Here is a 24,852-nt window from a genome sequence, read left to right on the forward strand (position 1 = left end):
CAATACCAGTTACTACATACGCACTCACCGATTCCTACGTCTACACACACATTCACTCATTCACCCATACAATCACTCATACATACAGTCACTCATTATTACAACACTATCATATGCACTCATACACCTAGTCAGTCCTGTGAAGAATCAATCACACTTCGATTTCCTCATCTATACAGTTAAACACAGAACACCATACTTTTCACACATATACTAACACATACTTACTCTCTTATACAATCACTGATACAAGTACACATTGATATGCACAGAGTCACACACCTCCCAGCCAGCCACACACACACTCAGTCTTCCATACATCCACTCATTCTTCAATATGTAAAACATATTTAAACTTTACAAAAACACACAGACACTAGATGATGTCATCAGTGATGTCATTTGAGATGTCATCAGTGATGTCATCAGTGATGTCATTTGAGATGTCATCAGTGATGTCATCAGTGATGTCACTGACCATGTCATGAATGATGTAATATGTGACATCATCAGCAGTGGATTGCGGGTGCGCGATATATAGTTAGTGCAACTAACTATATATGGAATTTTATTGGTTTTATGTCAATAAAATGTCCAGCTAACTATAAATGGTCTCTAACCTATGGTTTTTTCAGTGAATATATATATATATATATATATACATACATATATATATATATATATATATATATTAAAATAATCAAAACAAACCTGCGGTCCTCTGCATGGCGAGGAGACATCCCTGATTGGCCAGGATTGTCCCACTGTGTGTTTTCTATGTTGGTGAGCGCTTTCAAGGGGTCATTCTGCACCCCTAGGTCAATGCAACATTGCGGCTCTACCTATCTGTTTGTGGCATGTCCCGGTTTTCGCTTTCAATATCTTCCTACCCTATCCTTTGCTTGTTTTTGTTTTTAACTCTTATATTAAATTGGATATTGCGTTTTGTCCGGGCGTAAAGGTACTTCCGTGCGTAATAAAACAGGGATATAAATAGATGAACTAATAGAGCCTGCTATCCGTCCTCTATCAGCTGCGATTAATTAGTGAGGCGACGTCACGTCCCCCCCCCCCCTCAGACTCGTGCAGCAGCAGGAGGGGACAGCCCGCTGTCGCTGCAGCGCCCAGCCCTGCTCCATCGAGGTGCCTTCCTGCAGCCTGCATCCAGCAGTATGTTTCCCATCCCAGTATCCCTTCCCTTGCCAACCCTCTGCCTCCCTCTCCGTTGCCAGGCGCACACAAGCAGCCTCTCTTTCGCACTGCACTACCGGGTCAGGCAGCGGAGCCTGCAGCCAGTCCCACTGCTCCTCCCACCCCCTCTCTGTTTCCATCCCTCCCCCTCCTCCCCTGTCTGCTGCCAGTTACTATTCAACTAGTGCACACACACACATACGTACGCACACAGTTACAGCTGCTACAAGGGATGTCAGCTCACAACACATCCATCACACACCCGGGCACTGCGGGCAGGCTCAAGGCAAGAAGCAGCTGCGGCTCTCACCCCCTGCTGCACGCTCCATGATCCGGAGGGGTGCACCCTAGCATCCCTGCCACCCCCAAGCACGCACCACCCCGACCCCCGCGGCCACCCACACCTGCCATGTCCAAAAGCCTGAAAAAGAAGAACCACTGGACCAACAAAGTGCACGAATGCGTCCTGGCCAGGAACGGAGAGGGGGAGCTGGGCTTTGAGATGAAAGGGGGCGCGGAGAACGGGCAGTTCCCCCACCTGGGCGAGGTGAAGCCCGGCAAGGTGGCATATCAGAATGGCAAGTTAGTGCCGGAGGAGCTGCTGCTGGAGGTGAACGAGACCCCCGTGGCCGGCCTCACCACCAGGGACGTGCTGGCCGTCATCAGGCACTGTAAGGACCCCATCAGGTTGAAGTGTGTCAAGCAAGGTAAGGCTGCTGGCGTCTGTCCCGCCGCCCGGGATGCTGCGGTCCTCTCGCTGCGCCTCTCACTTCAGCACTGCAGGCTCACGCTGGCGCAGTGACAGCCCTACTTCAGGCAACTTTGTTTGGGTACTTAAAATACTTTTACGAAGTGCGCGTTGGGAGGGGGGCTGCGCGGAATTCCTCAGGTAAATGATAGCAGGTGAAGCGGGGTGGAAAGTGTTAGTGCCGTGGGTGATACGAAGTAAATCGGATGCGCATCGTTGTCTGTAATGTGCATTGGGGTGCACAGTTCTTGGTGAGGAAGGAGTTAAAATGTGCGTCAGTCCGTAATATAAGAAGAATGGCTGTGAAAATATTTCTGGAATGCATAGGCTGGCACCAAGCTGGAGAGGTAACTGGAAGTGGCAGAGTGGCACAATGCAGAAACGCACTACTCCCGCTTGCCCAGCTGTGTTTACGTTATTTGAGCAGTTAAAAACGAAGCTAACAGGAGACTTGGTTGTGAATTACGCTTGGACTTTTATATATATTTTGAAAAAAACTCATGTTTGCACTGAGGCAAGCTTCATTCAGAAACAAATGTGAGGGCAACTCGAAAGAAAGCAAAATGGCTTCAGTTTTTGAAAGAAATAAACACTATCTGACTCTACTTTGCTAAAGTTTGACAAACTTTTGGATTAGTTCCTAGTAACTGTTGTTTTGCGTTGGGACCTGGATAATGGGAGCTCGACATGCTTGGTAGCTCAATGGCAGGTATTCTGGGGGCGCAGGGTGGCAAGGAGGGCGCGTGCCAGCCGAACTGCCGTACTTCTTCCACTGTGGGACAGTGGGAGACTACTGCCTCGGGAGCTCCGGGAGTGTGCTTCAGGGGCGTGGTTACCGACAGTGCAGCAGGTGCAGTGGCCCCGGGCCCTGGGGTCCGAGTGCCCAGTACAGTCCAAGTATAGCAGCATGCCAGTCTGTAGCCAAGGAATGGGGGCACCCATTTTGCCTGACTGCACTAGGGACTCTGCCATCTTTGCTACGTCAGCAATGTGCTTGTTGGGATGTCACTGTGAAGAAAAGAGAAGATGTGATAATCAGATATACTGCACATGTCAAATCATCCTATGTGTAGGACTGGTTCATGCTTACGCTTATGGACTATAGTGCTTAGACACAGGCACGCGGGTGTTGGTGGACGCAGTGTTCCCACGCAGATGTTTATTTCTGTATTTTTCATGTTTATGTTTACAGTCTTCGAGCAAGCTTATCCTTTTACTTGCAAAGGTGTGCCAGCATCTATGTGCTTGAGGTGCAAAATGCTTCTGTTTACAAATATACTTTTAATCAAGGTACACCGCTTCCTTCATTTGTTACTTTATACTTCTATGTATAGATACTGTGTTTGTACGTATAACATTTGGCCTTTAATAACTTTTGAGTTAGCGTTCAAATGGTTAAATCCATTACTCCAGAGGAAATGAGTTTTTGGGTTACTTGTAACTTTTTTGTAAAATTTGACAGATCTTCAAAAAGCTTTTACATCCGTTTTCTTCTGCAAAAGTTTACTCTTGTAAAATTTGGTATCGATTTATAACAAAGGCTCAAAGTTATTCGTAGTTCTCATTTGTTGCGTTTTCCATTGACACTTCCACAGTTATAATTTGGCAAAACAAAACATTTTGTTTGAAGACTGCTGGTTGATCTATACCAAACTTGGCCAGAAGGCAAAGCCTATTCCCTTTGGATTTTGTGAAAATCCCTCCATGAGTTTTTACAAGACCCCAAAAAGAAGAGCATCAAAAACCCTATAGGCATAGTCAGTTAGGTTCTCAGTCCTGAATATGGGTATGCGGACTTCACAATGTGAACCTGAGCTAGAGACGTGATTATCTGCCAATAGTTTAAGACTCCCCCCTCCACCCCACTATGTTTAATCTGCTGGTTCAACTATGGGAATTAAATGGGCACATTCCTTCAACTGGGGCACCAAGAAAAGCTACACAGAGACGAACAAAGCCCGGGTCAATTGAAGAACTTTAAATGATGGGCATAGGGTAAGCGGAGAGCTACCACCGTCTCTATGCCACCAGGTGCATTTACGGGCCTTTTTAAGACAATCCCATTGCACTTCTGTTTATATGCCAACAGTTCCTGATACCTGCTGCCCTACGCTCTTGTTTGAAGACTTTAAAAACACACAGTGAAAAGGGAGCTGTGGGCTAAGGGGCTGTGCACAGGGCCTGGCCACAGGCACCACCTTATGCACAATACCCGCACAGCATGGTGGGAGCACATGGCGTGCAGGTGCCCGGGGTTAGTGTGATGCACTCTGACCATTAATGCTCACAGTTCCTTCATGAACCCACCACAGGCCTAGGCCCTAAAAATACTGTGGTGAGGTGTGCATAATTACTCCGCACATAGTCCCTGGTCATCCTGTGTGCTCCTAGTCCCTGGTCATCCCGTGTGCTCCTAGTCCCTGGTCATCCCGTGTGCTCCTGCAGGACATGCCCTGTAGGTTTGCAGGCTGAGATACAGCAGAAAATACACGACTGGGACGGAAGAAAGCTATGCCACTTGTTGACTGCAGCCAAAGTATATACCATTACAAAAAACACCAAATTCTCTCAAGAAACTAGGACTAAGGGATATTTTTGTATTCTACTAAAATAACATTCGAACCTACTTTAACAAAAATATCCTTTCAAAGTTAATGAGAAAGCCATAGTTGAGGAGATTTTATTGGAATGATCCCAAATTAAACAAGCATTTGCAAAACCAATACTTCGCCAATACTTGATTTGTTTCGTCATGTCATTGGAGCATCTGTCCCTCGCCAATATAAAAAAATCCTAAAAGCAAAAATATTTTTTTCTTCTCAAAATCACACATTGTCATTGTTGTCTGGGGCATTAGGCGTGCTACTTTATGTGCAGATGTGCTCCTTGTGAAAGAAAAAATTGCCATCACTCTTAATGAAGTTAGTCAATGACTTAAGTGGGCTGACCTGTTACTTTATGCTGTAGTCGGCAGAAGAAAAATGTGAGTGACATCACACAACGGACCAATAGAGGAAGAGGTCTGGCTAAAACCCCTATAAGTTAGTATATTATATATATATATATATATATATATATATATATATATATGAGTTTAGAAAAATAAAACAGTCTTGCCTGAAAACTGCAAAAAATATCATATTATTATTTATGATTAGTGTTAGTTATACACCATCACACATGAAAGCACTGCTACTGATCTTACAAATGATACCAAAGAAGACATGACAATCTACATTATTATAAATCAGTGGCCTTGACATCTCTGATGATATATATGTATATGTAATTTACCAGTGCACATTGCAAGCAGAATCACCTTTATGTATTTTAAGATTCCTGAATATGGGGAGGGGGGGTGTGGGGGGTGACCTTTTATCTGTGGGGGTGGTGACGGCATAGCTATTTGTGGCTATAAGTGTTAAATTCAAGCAAATGTAAATAGTTGCTGATTCCATGTGGGGTCATACATTTCAGAAGCCCGTTCATGAATCTGGGATTTCTTAGTTTATTCCTGGACAGCTATATATGCGCATACTTTTTAGGTTTGATTTGTTTAGCATCTGTGTCATTTATGGCCAGCATGTTGTGCTCTATATTTACTTTCATTGAATTTGGGTCAGCCTCCTTTAGCCTTTGACGTATTTGCTCTACAACCTTGAGCCAGTGACATACTGCACTGCAAGTCACATTTTGGCTTAATGCGGAAGTATTTCGGCCTCACTGTTTTCCTATTGGCTATTTGGAAATGTCCTTCCACCTGTAGTGTTATTGTTATGTTATGTTATTCGTACTTCTAAAGCGCAACATTCATCCTAATAGGATATCACGGCGCTAGGATTGTAACAGTGTGTGGTGAGCAGATACCTAAGACTAAAGATTTTATTCTGTTTTGGGAAACAACACAGTTTTCAATTTTTTCCTAAAGGTAAGGTAGCAATCCGTGAGCCTTAGATCTATTGGCAGTTCGTTCCAGATGTTAGCGGCTAAATGTGAAAAATCACGCCCGCCCATTCTGGCTCTCTTTACTCGCGTAGTAGCTGCTTTTGCTGTAAATTGTGAGCGGAGGTTCCGGTTCGGTGCATAAAACTTGATCCTGTTTTTTAGGATGTTGGGACCGGTTTTATGCAGAGTTCTATGAGTAATACATAGCATTTTGAAAGATGCTCTTTGCCTCATTGGGAGCCAGTGTAAAGCTCTCAAACAGCTCTTAGCGGAGTCGTATTTTTTCTTGTTGCAAACTGCTTTTGCTGCCGCATTCTGGACAAGCTGTAATTTTGTGAATAAATAATCTGCCATGCCGACAAACAGTGAGTTCCCATAGTCCAGCCTACTTATCAGTAATGACTGGACTAGTATCTTTCTGCATTCAATGGGGATCCATGGGAAAACTCGTCTTAGCATTTTTAATATTGCAAAACCCTTGCCACATATTGTAGTAACATGATTTTTCATAGACAGAGTATTGTCAATATGAACTCCCAGATTTCTTGCGGTCAGGGTTGGATTGGGAGGTGTGCCAAGAGTATTAGGCCACAAGGTGTTGTCCCAGAGCTGTTGGGATCCGCCGAACAGGAGGATTTCTGAATTATCGGCGTTTAATTTCAAACAATGACTGTGCATCCAGTTGGACAACTCGGTGAGGCAGTTAAGCAACCTGTTTTTGGCGTCCTCTTCGCCATTAAGAGTAACCATCAGTTGCGTATCATCTGCATATGAGCAGATGTTGATGCCCCACATTTTACCAATAGATGCCAGGGAGGGACTCCACCATTGCAATGTATGAGGGACTAATTGTACAGTCAGCAAGCAGCCCGGTAGCAGTGGTAAGCAATCTCTGACAAAAGCATCTGAAAATGAATGCTACAGAAAGCATTGGCAAAGCTAATAGGGATTGCCTGCCTTTGGGGGCTGATTGGCTTCATCCATTCACTGTGTTTAAAAGCTTCCACAGCAATACATCCTAAATAGTGTTGACTTAACAACTTTATTTGTGCTGCCATTTCAAGGGAATGTTGACACATTGTAACCTTCACTCCTTATTGAAATTGGAACAACATCAGAATTTGAAAAATAATAAGAGGAACGTGTTGAGTGCACATGTAAACGGGTAAGGTTTAAACAACAACAAAGTACTACCACTCTGTTAGCAAAAAGGGGAAAGTCCAGTGTTAAAATAACTATTCACAAAAAGGACAAAAAATGTAACAAGACAAGGCCTTCCTCATTAATATTCAAAGTCCTTTTGTAGGTCACCACAAAAATTAGAGGCTGTTCACAGTGCAATGTAGAAATTGTGTTGTGGCCAGCCTGTGTTTGAAAATCCGTCCCTGATTATCTTTCCTCACTGAAAAGTATATACAGGCTCCCGGTGCACGAGACGTGAGCTTTGAAGTTCTAAGCTTCAGAAATATTTTTTTCCAGAAATGAAATGGTGGATGTGTGTGCTCCCAGTTACCTGAAGGACAGGCCGTCGCTTTGCCCAGATACTCAGTTCGTAAGGTCAACAATGAAGGTTTTCTGGCTCCATTGAAGAGGGCTTGGACAAGAGCTCAAGTAGACGAAAACAAAATAATTATGAGTGGAATGCTTGAATTAATCTCAGACACTGTTAATTACTCCGAACCACTATCCAGTCCTTCCTTTTTTTGCCCCCCATGCCCCCTCAGGTATAAGCCAGCCATATGCAAATCAGTCATGTTTCTGCTCCAGTAGGAACAAGTCAGTCTGAACTGCCATGCCTTGTCTCCTTTGTGTGGGACCACAAGCAACCCTAGATCATTTTCGGGACAATTTAGTTTCCTTCACTAGGGTGCAGCTTGAGCCCTATGACATTATGAGCATGGGAGCTCAATGATGCACCCTCTGGAATGAACATCAACACTTGCATTTCAATGTGCATTTATTATGTTGTAGGAAGTCTTTCAAGATTTATGTTTTCCGGCGAAATGGTTGTTGATTTGACTATTAGTGCTTTGTTGCTTTTTGGGGTTGATAGGACTTCACAAATGACAATAGTGATGATGCACTTAGAAATCTGCAGTTGATGGGATTTCCCACAGAGCTTTCTATCTTGATGGGTTGAATTGAAGATGAGACAGGTAATGCACTAATGGGTGAATTTGTGCTACAAACTTGGTGTTCGTAGTGGTTTGCCTGGCCAGGGGATTGCATATGTTTGGATCTTTATGCACTGACTAACTCTCACTCTTGGCGCTTGGTTAAAACATTGTAACATTGTAAAGTAAGGGGAAGGAGTCATTGAATAAGATATTGGGATTCAGAGATAAGTCTGGTTTCACTTCTTAGGGTTTGTAGAACTGATTGTCATGGGTGACAGTAGGTTCAATAATGTTGAGGAAGCAGTCAGTGTCTGGAGTCAGTGGGTGTTTTGGTTATTCGTGGGTGGTTGTGGGACTATTCAGGGATGCTGTGCGAAGCAAGAACCATAGCTTGGCATATGCTTTTTGGGGAGGGTGTCTAGGTATGTTTTCAGTATGTTGGATCTACTGCTTTCAGGCCCATCATGAGTATTTTGTTCACTCAATCTCTGCTTGATTTAGTTTCATATGATTTTTTTGGGGGTGTATTTATAAAGCAACATACTTACTCCTGTGGGGAAGTAGAACACTTAATATGATAGAATATATTTCAGAGTTTATAGGCTACAAAAACAATACTAAACGTGATAGCTCAAAGGAAAACGAGAAACGTGTTTACAAGCAAGCCCATGAAATGGGAAACAGCAGGTTAGTGTGGAACTTGAGGAGGTGATGGACGAGAAGAGGATATGTTTCTAACATGAACTTTACTGAAAGTCGACTTTTGGACGCTAGAGTGTACACCATTATTTTTTAGTTATCACAACATGATCAAAATTACACTTAGTTGCAAAGCTAAAAAAACAAAAACAAATCAATTTTTTAACCAATAAGCAATTTCTCTGTAATGACAAAACATGCAGCACAAGTTGTTTTATTCTTTCATTCATCTCTGGCTTCAAGTTGCAGCAGAACCTCCTGGTAGCATGCTAGTACCCACATCTTAGAGCTCATCCATGCTTTGTATCATGTTAGTGAGAGTTCTCCTGAACAAAACTTTACAAAAACGAGTATATTGATTTTATTTTTGTGCACAATCTCTTTTTCACTTGCTGATAGTCTTGGTTTATTAGGGTCTGGCCAGTTTCTAGGCATGGACTGATCCTTGCAATTTGCAAACCCCTAACAAAATCACTTTGCAACTTTTTACAGACTTCTCAAATGGATACATTCTTCAATAATGACTAGATGAAGGAACATATTGTAAATAAGGGTGTGGAAAACTTTTATTATGTGAGCGATGTCTTATGTAGCTCTCGATTATTGGCATTCAGCAGTTTGTGGAGTTTCCTGCTCCACCACATGTTTGTCTTAGCATAATTTTCCCTGCAAAATGGCAAGTGATAGTTGCAGCTGAAAATGGATTTGCAACTGGGAAATTCAAATACTGGAAGTTCACAATAGAAACACTTTGAACATTTGTGCATCCCTAGTTTTAATTAGGCTTGTGCAAAACTATATTTCTCTGGTTTAGTTTAGCAAAATCCATCATTGTGCAATTTCATGAATTTGAATTTTTTTTAATTAGTGTTAGATATGCCTCGGACTTTTTTGGGAAGAATATTCTCACACAAAACCTATTGTTGTTGACTTTTTCGTCCCATAAATAAAAAACATTCTAATAAGTTATTCTCTAGAACGTCATGAAATGACATCTCACAATTCAGCACCCTTATAGTTTTTATTTTTAGGTCTGGCTTAGGACCCACTTCCGCTGTCTGACCAGCCTCTGGTTTCCCCCAAAAAACATAATACAAATACATACATGTATACACATATCGAAGGGCTCTCAGTTAGCCATCTTCATCCATTGGACTGTTTATTTGCCATTCACATTTGGCTTCCACCTATCACAGCCTAGAGCAAGAGCCGTGGGACAGCCAACTTAAGTAATTGTCTCTCTTCATTGTGGCGCCCTTTATTTCTCTTGCACGTGTACTAATCGACCTAGAAAGTATTTATTTCTGTGCTAGCGCTGGTAGGCATTTTACTGCTTTCATTTAATTTTGTATTACTTATTTTTGTGGCTGGCCCTCATTTATTGATTTTTTTTGTTGCTAATACATGCTATATTTAGACGGTGACATTTTTACTTTGTATTACTTTTACACTTTTAGTGTCTGTTAAATATTGTTGCACAAAATAAAGACATAAAAAATCACAGACTTGCCAAGGTCAGGCCTGTTGCCTTTTCTAATGCATGCTTTTCTGATGGATTTCACAAACATTACTTTTATGGCAGTTTTGTGATCTGTCTTACTCCATACGGTAACTATTGACATGATTCGGCTGTGTCAAATTGGCAAACTTTTGAATGCTCAGCACTGTTCATGTGAAGCATTGTGAATCAGTGGCTCTTTTTCTTTAGGTTGGGGTGCAACATAATTTTTTTAAACAATGATCACAATGCTTGATTGTTAGCGGTGTCCAATTTTGCTCTAAATAAGTCTGGCTTTATTCAACACACTGCATCTAACACAGTTCCATAAATATGCATGTGGTGAGGCTACGGGCAAAACCCCGCGCCTCACCGGTATTTGGCTCGACAACAAAAGGTACAGATGAAGCTGTCTAAATATTTACAAATCAGAGGAGACCAAAAACGACCCTCCTTCTGGGTGCCTATTTACTGCTAATTGCTTCTTTTCAAGTACATTACAGGGTACTGGCGTGTGCCTTTTCTTAGCAGAATTTACAAAAGTTTGATGCAGCCGACTATTAGCCAGGTTCTAAAAACACACCTTTATCTAGCTGAAGGAACACTCTAGTCTTTTCTTTTCGGTAATTCATGTGCCAATTAAAATGAATTAATTTCTTGTTCCCCAGTATTACCATGAGGTACAACAAAACTGCTTATCTATGCCACGATAATGTTTCAAAAGTTTGAGATAACATTAAGTTCTCAGAACGCAGGAAAGCATTGTGTCAGCAGATATAAATATAGATTTAAAATGCATCCACGAGGCCTGCTCATGCAAAACTCTTCCCTGTATCCAAAATATCCACTGTAGTATAATATTTTGTTTATCAAAGTCAACAATTTTAGGGAGACAGACATGTGGATAGCAGTAGTCCGGTCAATGGCATGCATTTTTAGGCTGTAATGGAGACAAAACGCTGGGGCAGATTGCACTAGTGCATAAGATGATGAAATTCATAATTACTTACTGGTGATCTTCATTAGCCTAAGTTTCAGAGGCGTAGCTAGAGCTTGTGGCGCCCGGGGCTATCCCTCAGATTACCGCTCCTGGGGGTGAGGGGTGCTGGGGAAAAAGGACGGCGAGCACTTGAAAGAGGTCAGAGAGACATGTAGTATCGCCGCTAATAGTTACCTCGATCATGCAAGCCCAAGCACCGTGTTTGCCGCGGGATGATTCGTTGCGGCCACTCCACTGCCATGGCTGTAGGTGGCCGAAAAACCGAAATGTTCGGGCTGGCGCACCCTTCACCTTGCTGCAAATATAAGTAAATGAGACTGAGTATGAGAGCGCACTAATGATGTCACTGATTGTTATTAAAACTGCTTCATAAATTTAGTGCACAGTCTGCATCACATTGCTGCCCTTCTGTGATACACTGAAGTTCTCTGCTGTCACGCACAGTGAGACAACAAGAGTCTCATTCTGTCTGGACTTAAGTCACACACTGTGTAGTTCAGGGACGAGCCACGCGAAGACGTACTTTTTGAAATATTACAGCACTTGCTGCGCTGTAGTGCCTTAGCCTGAGACTTGCTCAAGCAATGCAGCCCGGTGGCGCTGCTGTCAAGTCAGTCAGTGGGTAGTACTGACTCTGTGTGCTGACAGCTAGACTCTTAAACCTTACTATACTTAGGCAGCTGAGCGCTCATCTGTGCCTCGGACTGCAGGACTCGAGCCAGAAGGTGGCACACTGACCGTAACCACTTCATGTTAATAATTTGGTTGAGAGCACTACATCGCCCTGGCTGCCGGCTGTGAGCTATGTGACATGACTGTATGGCTTACCCTGAGGCTTGCCCAATGCTCATTGGCCCTGACTAGTCAGCTGACTGTGTTGACTAAATTGTAATTTTAATTAGGCACTGCAGCTGTGAAGACAGAGAGATCCGTGCTGTTGAGGGCTCACATCCTGGGCTGTGACCCACTGGGGACAGAGAGTGGCCTGGTGTCCACTGAGTGATGCTCTGCAGCATCTGATTTGATTGATTGCCACTAGGAGGATCCAGGGGCCCAGTAGGCAAAGGCAATAATCAATGTTATTGTTGTTCTGCCAGTCTGACCTGCAACACTACTAGGGGGCTGACAAAAGAATGTTGTTGGGGCCTCAAATACTGTTTGGGCTGGGTCCCACGTGGGAAGGAGAGGCCCTGGAGTCCACACTGTTGCTGTGATGCTCTGCAGTTTTAAGAACGTCTTAGTGTTTGTTGTTCCTCAAATGGGTGTAATGTATGATATTTGTATGTTTCCCTCGTCTTCAGTGCTTGATTTTGCTTGCGAGAAAGTATCACTCATAGTCGTTGAAATGTCACTCATAATTACATAGTAATGAAAATGTCACACATAGCAATCTGAATCCTTGGCAGCTATGCTGCTACTTGGCCACTCACTAAATATCCCCTCTGAAAACGTTTAGTTCTAAGCTCTTACCTCACTCAGCCTGAGTCCAGCAGCACAGCAGTCCACAGTGGTGGCAGCCAGCCTGCCAGGGTCTCTATGGCAGGGTTGGTTCACTTCTGCTGCAGCAGAGAGCAAATCGCCCAGCACTGCCACTGCCCCAGAATTGACTCCTCACGATAGCGCGTAGTGGTGAAGCGCGTGAAGCCTCACTGCTATGTTCTCATCGCGAGGGCTGGCCAAAATGATGCCCAGGGCCGTTATTGGTAGCGCTCACGTGCTACATGATTGACGGCCCTGGAACGGACCACAAGCAACCACAAACGCGGTACGTTGCAGCGGCACTTGGCATCAGTGAGCAGTTACAACAAGCAGGTCACGTGCGCTTGCACTTTCAAACACTGACAGTACTGTAATGTAAGTAAGTGTCCCCCAAAAAATTATAAAGGTTGCGCAAGGGGCCACCAGTGCCGCGCGGCCGCTCCCCAAATAGTGCAACCTGGGGCGGACCACCCCAACCTAGCTACGCCGCTAACTAATCATTTTGTCTGGATTCTGTAAAGCACATGAAGATGCCAATATGAGTAGGGTAGCAGCTTAAGCCTCAATAGATTCACACTGAGCTTGATATCTATAATAAAAGGTGAATTTTTCCATTATAATGTTGAGGGTTGCGCCAAAGTAATTTTTCATGTTCTTAGCCTCAATATAGGAATTCCAATTTTCTTCTCCTCTAGGTTTTTCAACAGGATTCAGATTATCAAACAGACATCTTCCTTCGGTGTCTAAACAATTGTATAAGACAGCGGCTTTACATTCAGGACTATATTCGAGTCCCCATCTATCGCTACCAGGTGCACTTCAAAACTCTTTCTCCATTGCCCCCATCTTTCCCTGGGTGCAATTGGTACTTTCAGGAAAATATTAAGCATTGCAGTAGCGTTGATCACTCCAGCCATGTTCGATTAATGCCAGCAGGAACAATGTCACGCAATTTGGGGAGGTCATTACAAAAAGTAGTTCTGCTCTCTACGAAGGAATGATGATGAATCGGTTAAAATAACACTTCTTGTAGAGGGTAAGAAAGATAAGTAAACATTTAACATCAGGAGAAATGGTGAGAGAAGAATTACATTTTTTCCCTTTACTCCAAGACTTCCAATAATCATCCTCACTCACTGCCTGGGAAAAGGTCAGAGAAACGGACCAATGGATAACTGAGAAGTAGTAGCACTCTAATCAAAGCATGAACGGAGCACAGATAAGAATGGAGAGCCTGGATGTTTCATTTAACTCATCTAACTCTCTTGAAACCGAATTAACAGACCCAAAGTGTGGAAAACGGCATCCTGGTGGTTCAAAAATGTTGGTGATCTAATAAGGTGCACTGCAGTGCGGCTCCTTAATTTTTTTGTCCCCTTGTCCGCCAACCTAGTGCCTTACTTTATTTTATTTATTTCATTTGTAGATCGGGGAGAAAACTGATATATATAAAAGAAATACATAGTATTTTGGTATCTCTGTGCTTGGTAATAAGTACATCCGTTTCTGGTTATACTGAACAAGTCACTCATCTGTAAAGGAGGTGACAAGTTATAAATAAAATGCCAAACAGATCAAAACTTCGTCAGGTGTACTGATGGGCATGGCAGATTGCAGAGTTGAGAAGGAAGGCAGAGCTGGCAGGAGAGTCCAAGCGCAGCCACGAGAGACCAACCAGGGCGGATTCAGAGCAGGAGGCGGGTGCTGCTTACAACAAGCAGGTCAGGTGCGCGTGCGCTTGCACTTTCAAATGGAAACGGGGCCGCGGCCGCGCAGCACTAGTGGCCCGTTGCGGTGGCCATTATAATTTATTTGGGAACACTGACACTACTGTAATGTCAGTGAGTGTCCCCAAATAAATTATAAAGGCCGCCACAACGGGCCACCAGCATAGCTGCCAAGGTTCCAGATTGGCATGTGTGACATTTTCATAATTTCAGAGTAATTATGAGTGACTTTTCAACGGCTATGAGTGACACTTTCTCACGAGCAAAATCAAGCAATGAAGACGAGGGAAACATATCATATATGTACTATAGCACATAAACAGGTAAGAGCTGTCATTCATAAAGACAATGAGAGAGAGAGAGAGAGAGAGAGAGAGAGAGAGAGAGAGAGAATCAAGGGGAGCAGCACTCGAGAGACAGTAAGTTCAGGGGCTTGCAGGTCTGTGGACTGATGCTGGGCGATAAAGTAAAATGTGTACTATTTTAAATAGTTTCTTGTGGAAGAATTACCTTTCAAATTATATTGCTAAGCGACTCTAATGCAGGTTACAATTGTCAGTGTTACAGTGCTTCAGGATTGTGAATGCAAAAGCAGAAGAGCTAATAAAATATAATACAGATCTTGCTTTAAACTAATCTAAGAACTGGTCACTGTACTGGGGAACTCTATTCAGCAAAAACATCAACCTTTCCCTCGCAAAGCTCGCTGTTAGACCATCTCACTATTCACGTCACTATATCAATGTAAGAAAAAATTATCTTATTTGCTTGTCAAATGCCTGGTCAAGAATCCCCTGGACATCTCTAGAAGCAGCAGATTGATTACGGGCTCCTATACCTTCTTAAACCAATTCTGGCCTTGCACGCTCTATAATTGCAGTCCAGGCCACTGTACTGTCCTGACTCGCGTGAGTTCCGGGCGGGGCCATCCAGTCTTTGTCTCCCTTGACTGCTGGGTGGGGGTAAAATAAACAGCAGCTGATAGCACACGGCGGCTAGGGCCGATGCGAGGTAAAGCAGGCAGCGCTGCGAGCGTCACAGCCGGGTGCCATGATTCATCCTTAGAGCTCTGGCCGTGATTGTTTGTAGCAGCGCTCTGGCCACAGTGATTTGTAGTGCTCCGGCCACGGTAATATGCTGCGCTCTCTCCGGCCATGATTATAGGCAGGCCTCCCTCCTCCAGCCATGATAAACTAACTAGCTGCCTTTTTTTAGCTCCCTTAACAAACTCACCGCGCTCCGAGTTGCAGGATGTGACGTCTGCCGCGATGACATCAGGCTGACCGCGAGAGCCGCGCCACGGGATTGGAATCATGATACACAGTAAAAGTTGAGTGAAGCTGCCAGCAGCCTTAGCTCAGCTGAGAGCCTCAAGCCTGCTGGACTCAGTGGAGCAGCGCGTATAAGACAATGTTGCATCACTGCAAATTTAGTTTAAAGGAACATCATTTGCTTCCTCCAAAGTTTCTGCAGCCCTTGTGGCGGATCTACCTTGTAGGCAGCTTAGAACCTGAAGCTCCACGGCAGCAAAAGCCATATAGATAGTCTGCTGAACCCATCTACTAAGGCAAACCATAGACATTATTTACCCTTGTCTGCTGGGCCAAAAGAAACAAAAAGAGAATTTGACCTCCTGAACTTCTTTGCTTCAAGCTCAGGGTTCTCCAAAGTCGGTCCTGGAGGACCGGATCCATGCCAGATTTATCTAAATGGGGATACGCTAAAATTCTGGCATGGATCCAACCCTCCAGGACTGACTCTGGAGAACCCTGCTCTAACTAAATAAACCAGGAGCATCATCATCACATCTAATAAAAATGGAATTCTGTTCTTTCTTCAAGACTGGTAGTGTGGAAGGTCAATTTATTGTTCTAATTGAAATTGTAGCTTAACTTTATCTTTGAAACTACGGCCCAGGTTGAGAATTGTCATATTGGGAACAAATCTGATGTATGGGTAAGAGGTGACAGGGCCCCTAATTCACCCAACCTGCAGGCTGACATAATAGCCACAGGGAAAACCATTTTGCCTGTTAGCCACTGTAAACTTGCTGACTCTAATAGTTCAAAGGAGACCCTTGAAGACCTTTTAGGATGGGGGGCAAATCTCAAGGAGGAGCCACCAATGGCTGAACTGGGCTCTTAAGCTTAAAATTCTTTAGTAACCTTTTCACATGTCATCAAAGGCTCGCTTACACCTCTAATGGCTGCCCATTGAGAAGACAGAGTTGAAGGGAGAAACATTGTTCCAAAACTATATTCTAAAATTTCTAGTGTTCTAAGAGTCACAAGAAGTAGCCACTGGATTCTTCAAAGAACACTACTTTCAAATTTACTGCAATGTTTTGAGTAAGCAGATTAGGTAGATACTTTCCTGGACTCTTGAGTAGAAATGGTCACTTCTTTGGAATAACCCAAGTGTTGCAACCCCCTCCTTTCAACTTCCAGGCCAAAAAATGTAGTACTTATAGTGCTTTGTGAGACAATCAGGGATTATTAATTAGAGGAAGAGATAGCGGAAAATGGGTACACTGTTCCACTAACGTCATTAGAGTCAGAATCCATGTCCTCCTGAATGGGGATACCAGAATTACTTCTACTCTGCTCTCCTGTAGCACACTGGGGAAATGGAACATGGGAGGTAAGGTACACAGGAGACCAGTCAGCCACTTGAAAGGTAGGGCTTCTACTGCCCAGCTTGGCTTTCCCATGACTCAGTGCAAAACTGTTGGAGCAGAAAGTTGGATGGGGAAGTAAAAAGATCCACCCTCAGAAACAGTGCTGGCCGGTAAATTTACATGGGAGGACGGTGGGGACGACACATGCACAAATTCACACTCACTCACACCCATGCATTCTCACATACACTCACAACACTCACTCACAAATACACATACATACATTCATACATACACACATTCACATATCAAACATAAACACATAAAACTTACCATAACTACGTCTCTCAGAGAGAGAAGCCTTGGAAGTCCCAGGAGGGATGGGGCTGCTGCCTTCTGAGGGAAGGCAGCAGTCCCTTATTTGTCACAGAGTGAAATGGGGTCAATAAGACTGCTGACCCCACCCCACTCTGTGACGAGGTGTCACTGATTGTCCCTCTGCCCTGGGCAGTTCAGTGCTCAAAACTGAAGCGGTCAGAGACAATCAGTGACGCTTCCCCTTGTCACGAGGGGGAGGACCTCAAGACACTTTTGCCAAGCTCAGGAGATCACACCCATAGAGCTGGCAAATCCTCAGCCTGGCAAAGTTCAGCTCAGGCAGCCAGGAGTATGTGCATTTAGCAAAAGTACAGCTCCTGGCTGCCTGACCTGAACAAGAAGAGCGTGTGTCAGGTTGTCCTTTGTTCAGCCGGACAGACACACTTCCTGCCTGGAAAAAGGTGAAAGGGGTGTCTCTCAGCCCATATGGATGGGTTGCTGCTGCTCAGAAAGCTGAATGTCATCACTAACAGCTAGAATGACTCCCTCCTTAGGTCAAAGTTCACAGAGGATAAAATATTAAGCTGCCTCAACAAGTGAAAGGGGCTCCTTAAAACCAAAAGAGGTGGAGCACCAAATCGTCTTAAGTCAAAAAACAAATATCCTCTTTGGCAATTCAGACAGCTCAATTACAACCACACAATATATTTATACTGCATCATCAGGGCTTAAATGTACAAAATCTCAAATGCTTACAGCAATATTTATTCATGTCATAAAAACAATGTAATTAAAACATATTTGTGTTAAAGAAGCTTAAGAAAATCTTTGCATATTTTATATACACTCAATACAAAAAAAGAACATAAAAATACATTTAGGTCAAAAGAGAAACATATAGCAAACACATATACAATTTCACAATTTTTATGTTATTTATCACTGGTCCAAACAGCTTTTAACCTGGACAAGGAAGTCTGTCAATCAAAGAACACTGAGCAGCATCCAACTTCCAAATTTTGAGCCATAATATTCTCCTTGCTGCCACAGAAGGTCCCTCTGATATGGAGGGACCAGCAGGGAGAGAATGCAACGCGTACAATCCATCATCTGAGGAAGAGCTGTAAACATTTGGTGTACAGAGAGGAAATGTTATAGAAGGGCTAACAACTGTTTTATTGGAGACTTTACTGTTAACTCCAATTGGTATTCCTTGTTCTGACCTAGATTGTGACCACAGGGGTTCCTGGGCCCTTCCTCCGTGGGGTTCAATTAACCCGTAGTTTGGGTAAGAATAATGTGGAAGCCTCTAACTGTGTGTAATCACACCGCATGCGGTTTTTATTATTCTTGTATGTTGGACGTTAAGTCACAATCTGTCTGTCTATATATACTACTTATGTGATATACATGTTCTACTGTCGTTCTACAGGTGACCAGAGAACTTAATAGCAAAGCGAGTAGCAAGTATTTGTTACGTTTCAATAGTGTTCGCAAGTGGTGTATACTTCTATAGGATCCTGTGCATGTCCTCATGAATGCCATGGACTCTCAGGAGAAACCTTGACGGAAACCAGTTGACACTTTTGCAGTGGCGGTTGGTGACTGGCAAAAATTGTGTGGCAACATTATTTGCAGTTTTTTAAATATATTGAGTGCACTTGACCCGAAGGTATCAGCGCACTTTGCAGGAGCACCAGTTGCATTACAGACGGGCGCATTTGTTTTTCAGGTATGGGTAATTTATTGCTGTATTGTAAAGCACTCTGACACTTCCGGGTACAGTACGCTCTATATAAAAACTCATAAATAAGTGATTGCCCAGAATATCAGCACCGGGTTACCAAATTGGTTATTAATTTGTTTTATGATACCTTAGTTAGTAAAGTGCCTCCCTGATTTCAGGGTGTAGGCCGCTCTCTTTCAAACCATCGGGTGGCGTCTTTGTGAAAAGGATTGTGTTGGAGGCTGGCTCTCCCTTGAGGCCCTAATTTTATTTATTTTATTTCAATTTATATAGCGCGTTATCACCCCAAGGTCTCTAAGTGCTTGTACAAAAAAAAGGAAAGAAACCGACTCTACAGAAAACAGGTGGCTAACTTACAACACTCCCCATGCTTCCCGAAAGAGAATAGTTTTTAACATTCGACGGAAAAGCAGTAGGTTGGACTCCTTACGGAGATTAGTTGGTAATTTATTCCACGCTACAGGAAGCAAAGTGGAGAAAGCACGCCCTCCCAAAGTGGACAGGCGGAAGCGTGGATTAACCAGGAGAGTGGCTTCAGAGGACCGCAGCACCCTACCAGGAATATAGCTAGATAATCTGGTTTTGATGTAACTGGGCGCATTACCGTAGAGTGCCTTGTGTGTAATACACAATCCTTTAAACAATGCCCTCTGTCTAACGGGGAGCCAATGTAACTGACACAGGAGAGGTGAAGCATGCGTTTTCCTAGGCTTCTTAAAAATCAATCTCGCTGCATCGTTCATTACTGTCTGAAGCCTCGCAAGTTGTTGCTTGGGCAGCCCTATATACAGCGCATTGCCGTAGTCCAGTCGTCCCAAAATTATAGCTGACACAGCACTTCTTAGATTGGAAAACGACAACAGATTGGAGATCTTGCGGAGCTGTCTCAGAAGACCAACACATGTGCCTACCACTACAGACACCTGTTTCTTCATAGACAAAGTGCTGTCAATATGGATTCCCTAAGCCTCTAGTTCCCCACGTCAGAGATTATCTTTTGGGTTTGTTGTTTGGTCTTCTGAATCAAGACATGTATCACTGGTCCAAACAGCTTCTGACCTGTGAAAAGAAGTCTGTGAATCAAAGAATGCTCAACAGCATCCGACTTCCACATTTTTAGGCATATATTCTCCTTGTTGCCACTGAGGCATCTGCTGGAGTTAAAGAAGACCAAAAGTAATCAAATTTTGTGCCCAACAAACATTTTGCCAGTAAATTCATGTTCCTCAAAATAACTTTAGGATCTTCTCCTTCCTGCAGACTGTGAAATAAGGGCTTTAATAAAGTTTGGGCTGCATAAATAACAAATAAACTGGTTTTAATGGCAACATGTGATGCAGCTTATCTACACTTTAGAGTACCCTTTATTTTTTTATTACAAGAATCGCCTAAGTGAGATTTCTCAGAGGCCACAGAAGAAGAGAAAGGACAGTGTGGGAAAGGATTGAGCTAACTTTTGGAACATGTGCTTTTAGAAGCTAGCTCATTTAGGAGACAGAATCCTGTATCATGGATTTTACTTTTGTATTTAATAAGTTATGATTTCCTGAGTGTCCTCTCCTTCCACATAGTGTCTCCTTTGTGTACACTTAAGGTGCTCCATGCCTAATGTAAGAATACCGCATTGTTAGACCTGGCATCATTGGCATGGTTTTCCTCTAACTTTTTGCCTGCAGACCTTCTGATTTTGCTGACTGTGGTTTTGCTGGCCTTAGGACTCTGTGCACTTTACCACTGCTAGCTAGCGCTAAAGTGCGTGTGCTCTTTTCCTAAGACGTGGTAACATGGGCTTATACCCAATTGGCACATTTCATTTACTTATAAGTCCCTAGTAAAGTGCACTACATGTGCCCAGGGCCTGTAAACTAAAAGCTACGATTGAGCCTGCAGCACTCATTGTGCCATTTACTTAAGTATCCCTTTAAACTTGTCTTAGACCTGCCACTGCAGAGCCTATGTGTGCAGTTTAACCCGCCATTTTGACCTAGCAAAATAAGCCTTTTGCCAGGCCCAAGCCTTCCTTTTAGTACATATAAGATACCCCTAGGGTAGGCCATGGACAGCACAGAGCAATATATCTAAAAAGTAGGACATATTCCTTTTAAGGTTTACATTTCCTGGTAGTGAAAAACTCTTAAATTAATTTTTCACTATTGCAAGGCCTATCACTCCCATAGGATAACATTGGAGCTGCCTTATTACAAGTGTAATTCCCAAATGGGAAGTGAAGACCAGTTCATGTTTTGTCTTTCTGGAACTTAAAATCCTAACATATGGTGAACTAAATTGCAATTCTGAAAATATCACTTTTAGAAAGTTGTCATTTTCTTGTGTAGTCATTTGATGCCTGCCTCCTGTCTCTGGGTCACATGACTGGCTGTAGCTGACAGTTGGGCTTTGTGTATTCCTCTCAGACAGCCACACACAATGAGGAGTATTGGTGTGACTGGATGGGCCATCACTGATGGGATGGATGGGAGTAGCCTGACCAAGCCAACTTACACTTAAATTGGCTGTGTCCTGTCTCCACACAAAGAGCTGCATATCCACTATAATTAGTCAGGAGTTACGGCTAGGAATAGGCAGAGCATCTGTGCAATTCAAAGGGATGCCTCTGGAAGCTTCTCCCCACTTCAAAGGCACAACTCTGTATAAATACTGGACGTCAGACACCACCATTTCAGTACACTTCTGGACCTGTGAACACTCTGCCAGAAAGAAGGACTGCTGTGCTGCTACAGGGGCTGCCACTCTGTTGGACTGCTGCTCTAAAGGAACTGCTGCCATGCTGTGCTGACCTGTTGACTGCTGCCATCTTGCCTGGGAAAAATAACTGGACCTGCAGCTTCATCTTAAATCCAGGACCCCAGAGTGACTAGCGACTAGCCTGCTGGCCTCCTGCTCGGAGCTTCAGGGTTATAACAGGCTCCCGAACCAGCTCCTGGACACAGCTGCAGCAAGTTCCTGTCCCCCAAGTGGCGCCTTTCAGGTTCTGGACCTTTGGTGTGGCTTACCGGTTCATAATTCACATTTTTGGGGTCTTTGCGACCATTATTTGGCCCTTTTGCACAGAGACTGCGCTGCTCACACCAAAAATCAGCACGAGCTGCCACCAGCCCATCTCTTTGGACAGCAAGCATAAATCACCCACAGAGAGGAGCGCCAACGTGAAGCACAAGCCTGCCCTTCTGCAACACCCGGCTTGCTCTCCACACAATGCTGGTATCCGCCCACGATCCCCTCCATGCTCCCTCAACCCCTCTCCAACACGAACGGATACTTGCCACATAACGTGAAGGTAAACCTTTAGCGGGGCTAACCTGGTGTTGTATCCGACCTGCTTTTCAGTGACATAGAACCTGCTGCCATCATGGTCGGCCTGAACTTTTGACTTTGACCTAGTCAATCGCGATCAGATAGCAGTGGCTGGTGCTTTATGCTTTTATGCGCTATTTCACATTTTATTTCTTTAAACATTCATAACTTTGGTTCTCCTGATTGGAGTTTTGCTGTTTTGGTCTTGTTTTATTTATTAACTAAACCTACATTGTTCTAACCTGGTGTGGGAATCTTTTTTTGTGGTGTTTTCACAGTTTTACCGTTTGAATTGTTGCACAAATACTTTACACATAACCTCTACGTTAAACCTGCCTGACCTGTGCCAAGCTACCAGTGGGTTGAGCACAGGTTAATTTCGGATTTGCTTGAGCCTTAACCTGAAAAGGATTGTGGTTGTTGCTGGACCAGGTCTCACAATCCCAGTCAACCAGTAAACCAATTTCTCACACCAACCCTGCTGCAAGCAGAGATTTCCTGTTTTAGAGGAGTTTCTATAGTAACAACATCTTCTTGCTTGATTTGTTCCTTTATAACCCCCCCCCCCCCTCTGCCCCCCCCCCCGCCGGTGCACAGCGTTGTCTCTTTTCTCATGCTCCAGAGGCAGACAAACATCCAATTTTTTGAAGGGTAAAGCAACTAGTAACCGGATCACCTGTAACTCGTTTCACAGCACTTTGACACGTCTATTGCACACATATACACTTGTAGTGAAACGCCTAATCACAAAATGGCAAGAGCAAAATCATTGTCTTACCTTTTCAACGCTGTACCTGCTCTGCCAGAGGTAGAAGAGAAGCAGATCGGTAAGTAGGGAGGAGTGACCATTTCTGGGCGACAGGAGGGATATCTACCATTAACAAAGAAAAGAGACTTTGTTTTCTGTAAATGGTGTGTTCTGCATTCTGCCTTGTATAGGCCGGCCCCTCAAATCATTTAGACTGTGATTGGGAGGACCGGTTTAGGTGTAACGATTTTTGGGGAAGTATTACTGCTTGCATAACAGGGAATAAACCAAACAGGGGTGGGCGGGGGGCGGGGTTCCATTTCACATTACATGAATGTTTTTGTGCAGACAACACAATTTGAAATTGTTTGTGTAGTATGGAATAGAAGAATTACAGTTGTCACCACCTTTAAAAAGTTGAAGCAAGGTTTAAGAGAAAGCCACTATACTATATTTTCTATTAGGAAAACAACACGTCACAATCACTTTGCTCCAAGTTATAAAAATAAAAATCAATAATGAATCTATTTTTGTTGTATACAAAATATGATTTATAAGTAACAGTGCTCAAGTGACATCAATTTCACTGGTCTGGGCAACTGACACCAGTGACTGTCTTCCATTTGCACTGACATTTGCACCACCAAAACTGGTGCACAATGTCACTCCGTTGGAGTAACATTATCTGGCAGATGTTCAATGTTGTGCAGCATCAGTGAAATGTATGTAATCTGGCCTTACAAACTATTGATATTTTTATTTGCAATCAGTTCACAGTGGTTTTCCCTCGTTGTTGTCTTGGTGTAAAATCGTTGAGTAATGTCAACTAGTAAAAACATTTTTTTCTCTAATCCATATAATGCAAGATGCAAAAACGGTGTAAAAGAGTGTGTTTGCACGAGGGCCACTTTTTCTTGATCTGGCACTCGATATTCACTTCTTAATTAGGCACACATGTGCCAATTGAGCCATTGGTAATATAGTTCGGCCCTCTTTCGATAAACTGAAAACTCAGATACTGATTCTTGGCTGTGAAAGTAATTGAGAAACTCAAAGAAGGGATCCAAGTATGGTTTACAATTAAAAATCCTAACAGGAAATCAATGAGGAACTATATTAATCTAGAGCATAAATTATTTCCAACAACAACTACCTCCCTTTTACTCGGCTAAAGAATACCAGAGACTCCTTTAGCTAGTTCACCAGTCATAGTATTTAATCATGTATAAATAAATAAATAAATAAATAAATAAATAAAGTTCTAGAAGGTAGAATGATACATCTAAATGCCAGTAGCTTGAAATGAGAGACAAATAATTCTTTTGTAAGAGCCAAAGCCACCCTATGCATATTTTAAAGAAATGATGGCAATAGATCTGGTGGACAGCTGCTCTATCAAACCAGACCTAAAAGAATAAGTCTCATAGTCAGTGGTCAATGCGTGTCTAGTCTGCAATGATAACATGTATAAAGCTAACTTTAACTGTTTCTTTTTTTTCCCTTATTTTCATACCTGCCACTGAAAAATGGTAGGAATAGAGAATAGTATAATCTACTACACGGTTTCTTTAGAAGTGCTTTAAATAAGTGAGAACTACACTTTAAAGAACCCCTCTATGTGTGAACTATTTTTAGGTCTCGCTTTAGCCAAGACCTTTTGATTTTACTAACATTATATGCATAATATATTTACTTAAAGGGTC

At 43.2% G+C, this 24,852-nt stretch overlaps 1 protein-coding gene across 3 annotated transcripts in view; it reads left to right on the plus strand.

Moving 5' to 3' along the window:
* The first annotated feature begins 1,372 nt into the window (after positions 1-1,372).
* The window catches only part of MAGI2 (membrane associated guanylate kinase, WW and PDZ domain containing 2), a 2,996,284-nt gene continuing 2,972,804 nt past the window's right edge, over positions 1,373-24,852 (plus strand). For all 3 annotated transcript variants that reach the window (XM_078679471.1, XM_078679479.1, XM_078679488.1), the window contains exon 1: positions 1,373-1,898. In XM_078679471.1, the coding sequence (XP_078535597.1) occupies positions 1,601-1,898 (298 nt within the window). In that variant the 5' untranslated portion in view covers positions 1,373-1,600. The remainder of the gene's footprint in view (positions 1,899-24,852) is intronic.

This window comes from Lissotriton helveticus, chromosome 1_1 (assembly GCF_964261635.1).
Source record: "Lissotriton helveticus chromosome 1_1, aLisHel1.1, whole genome shotgun sequence".
Lineage (NCBI taxonomy): Eukaryota > Metazoa > Chordata > Amphibia > Caudata > Salamandridae > Lissotriton > Lissotriton helveticus.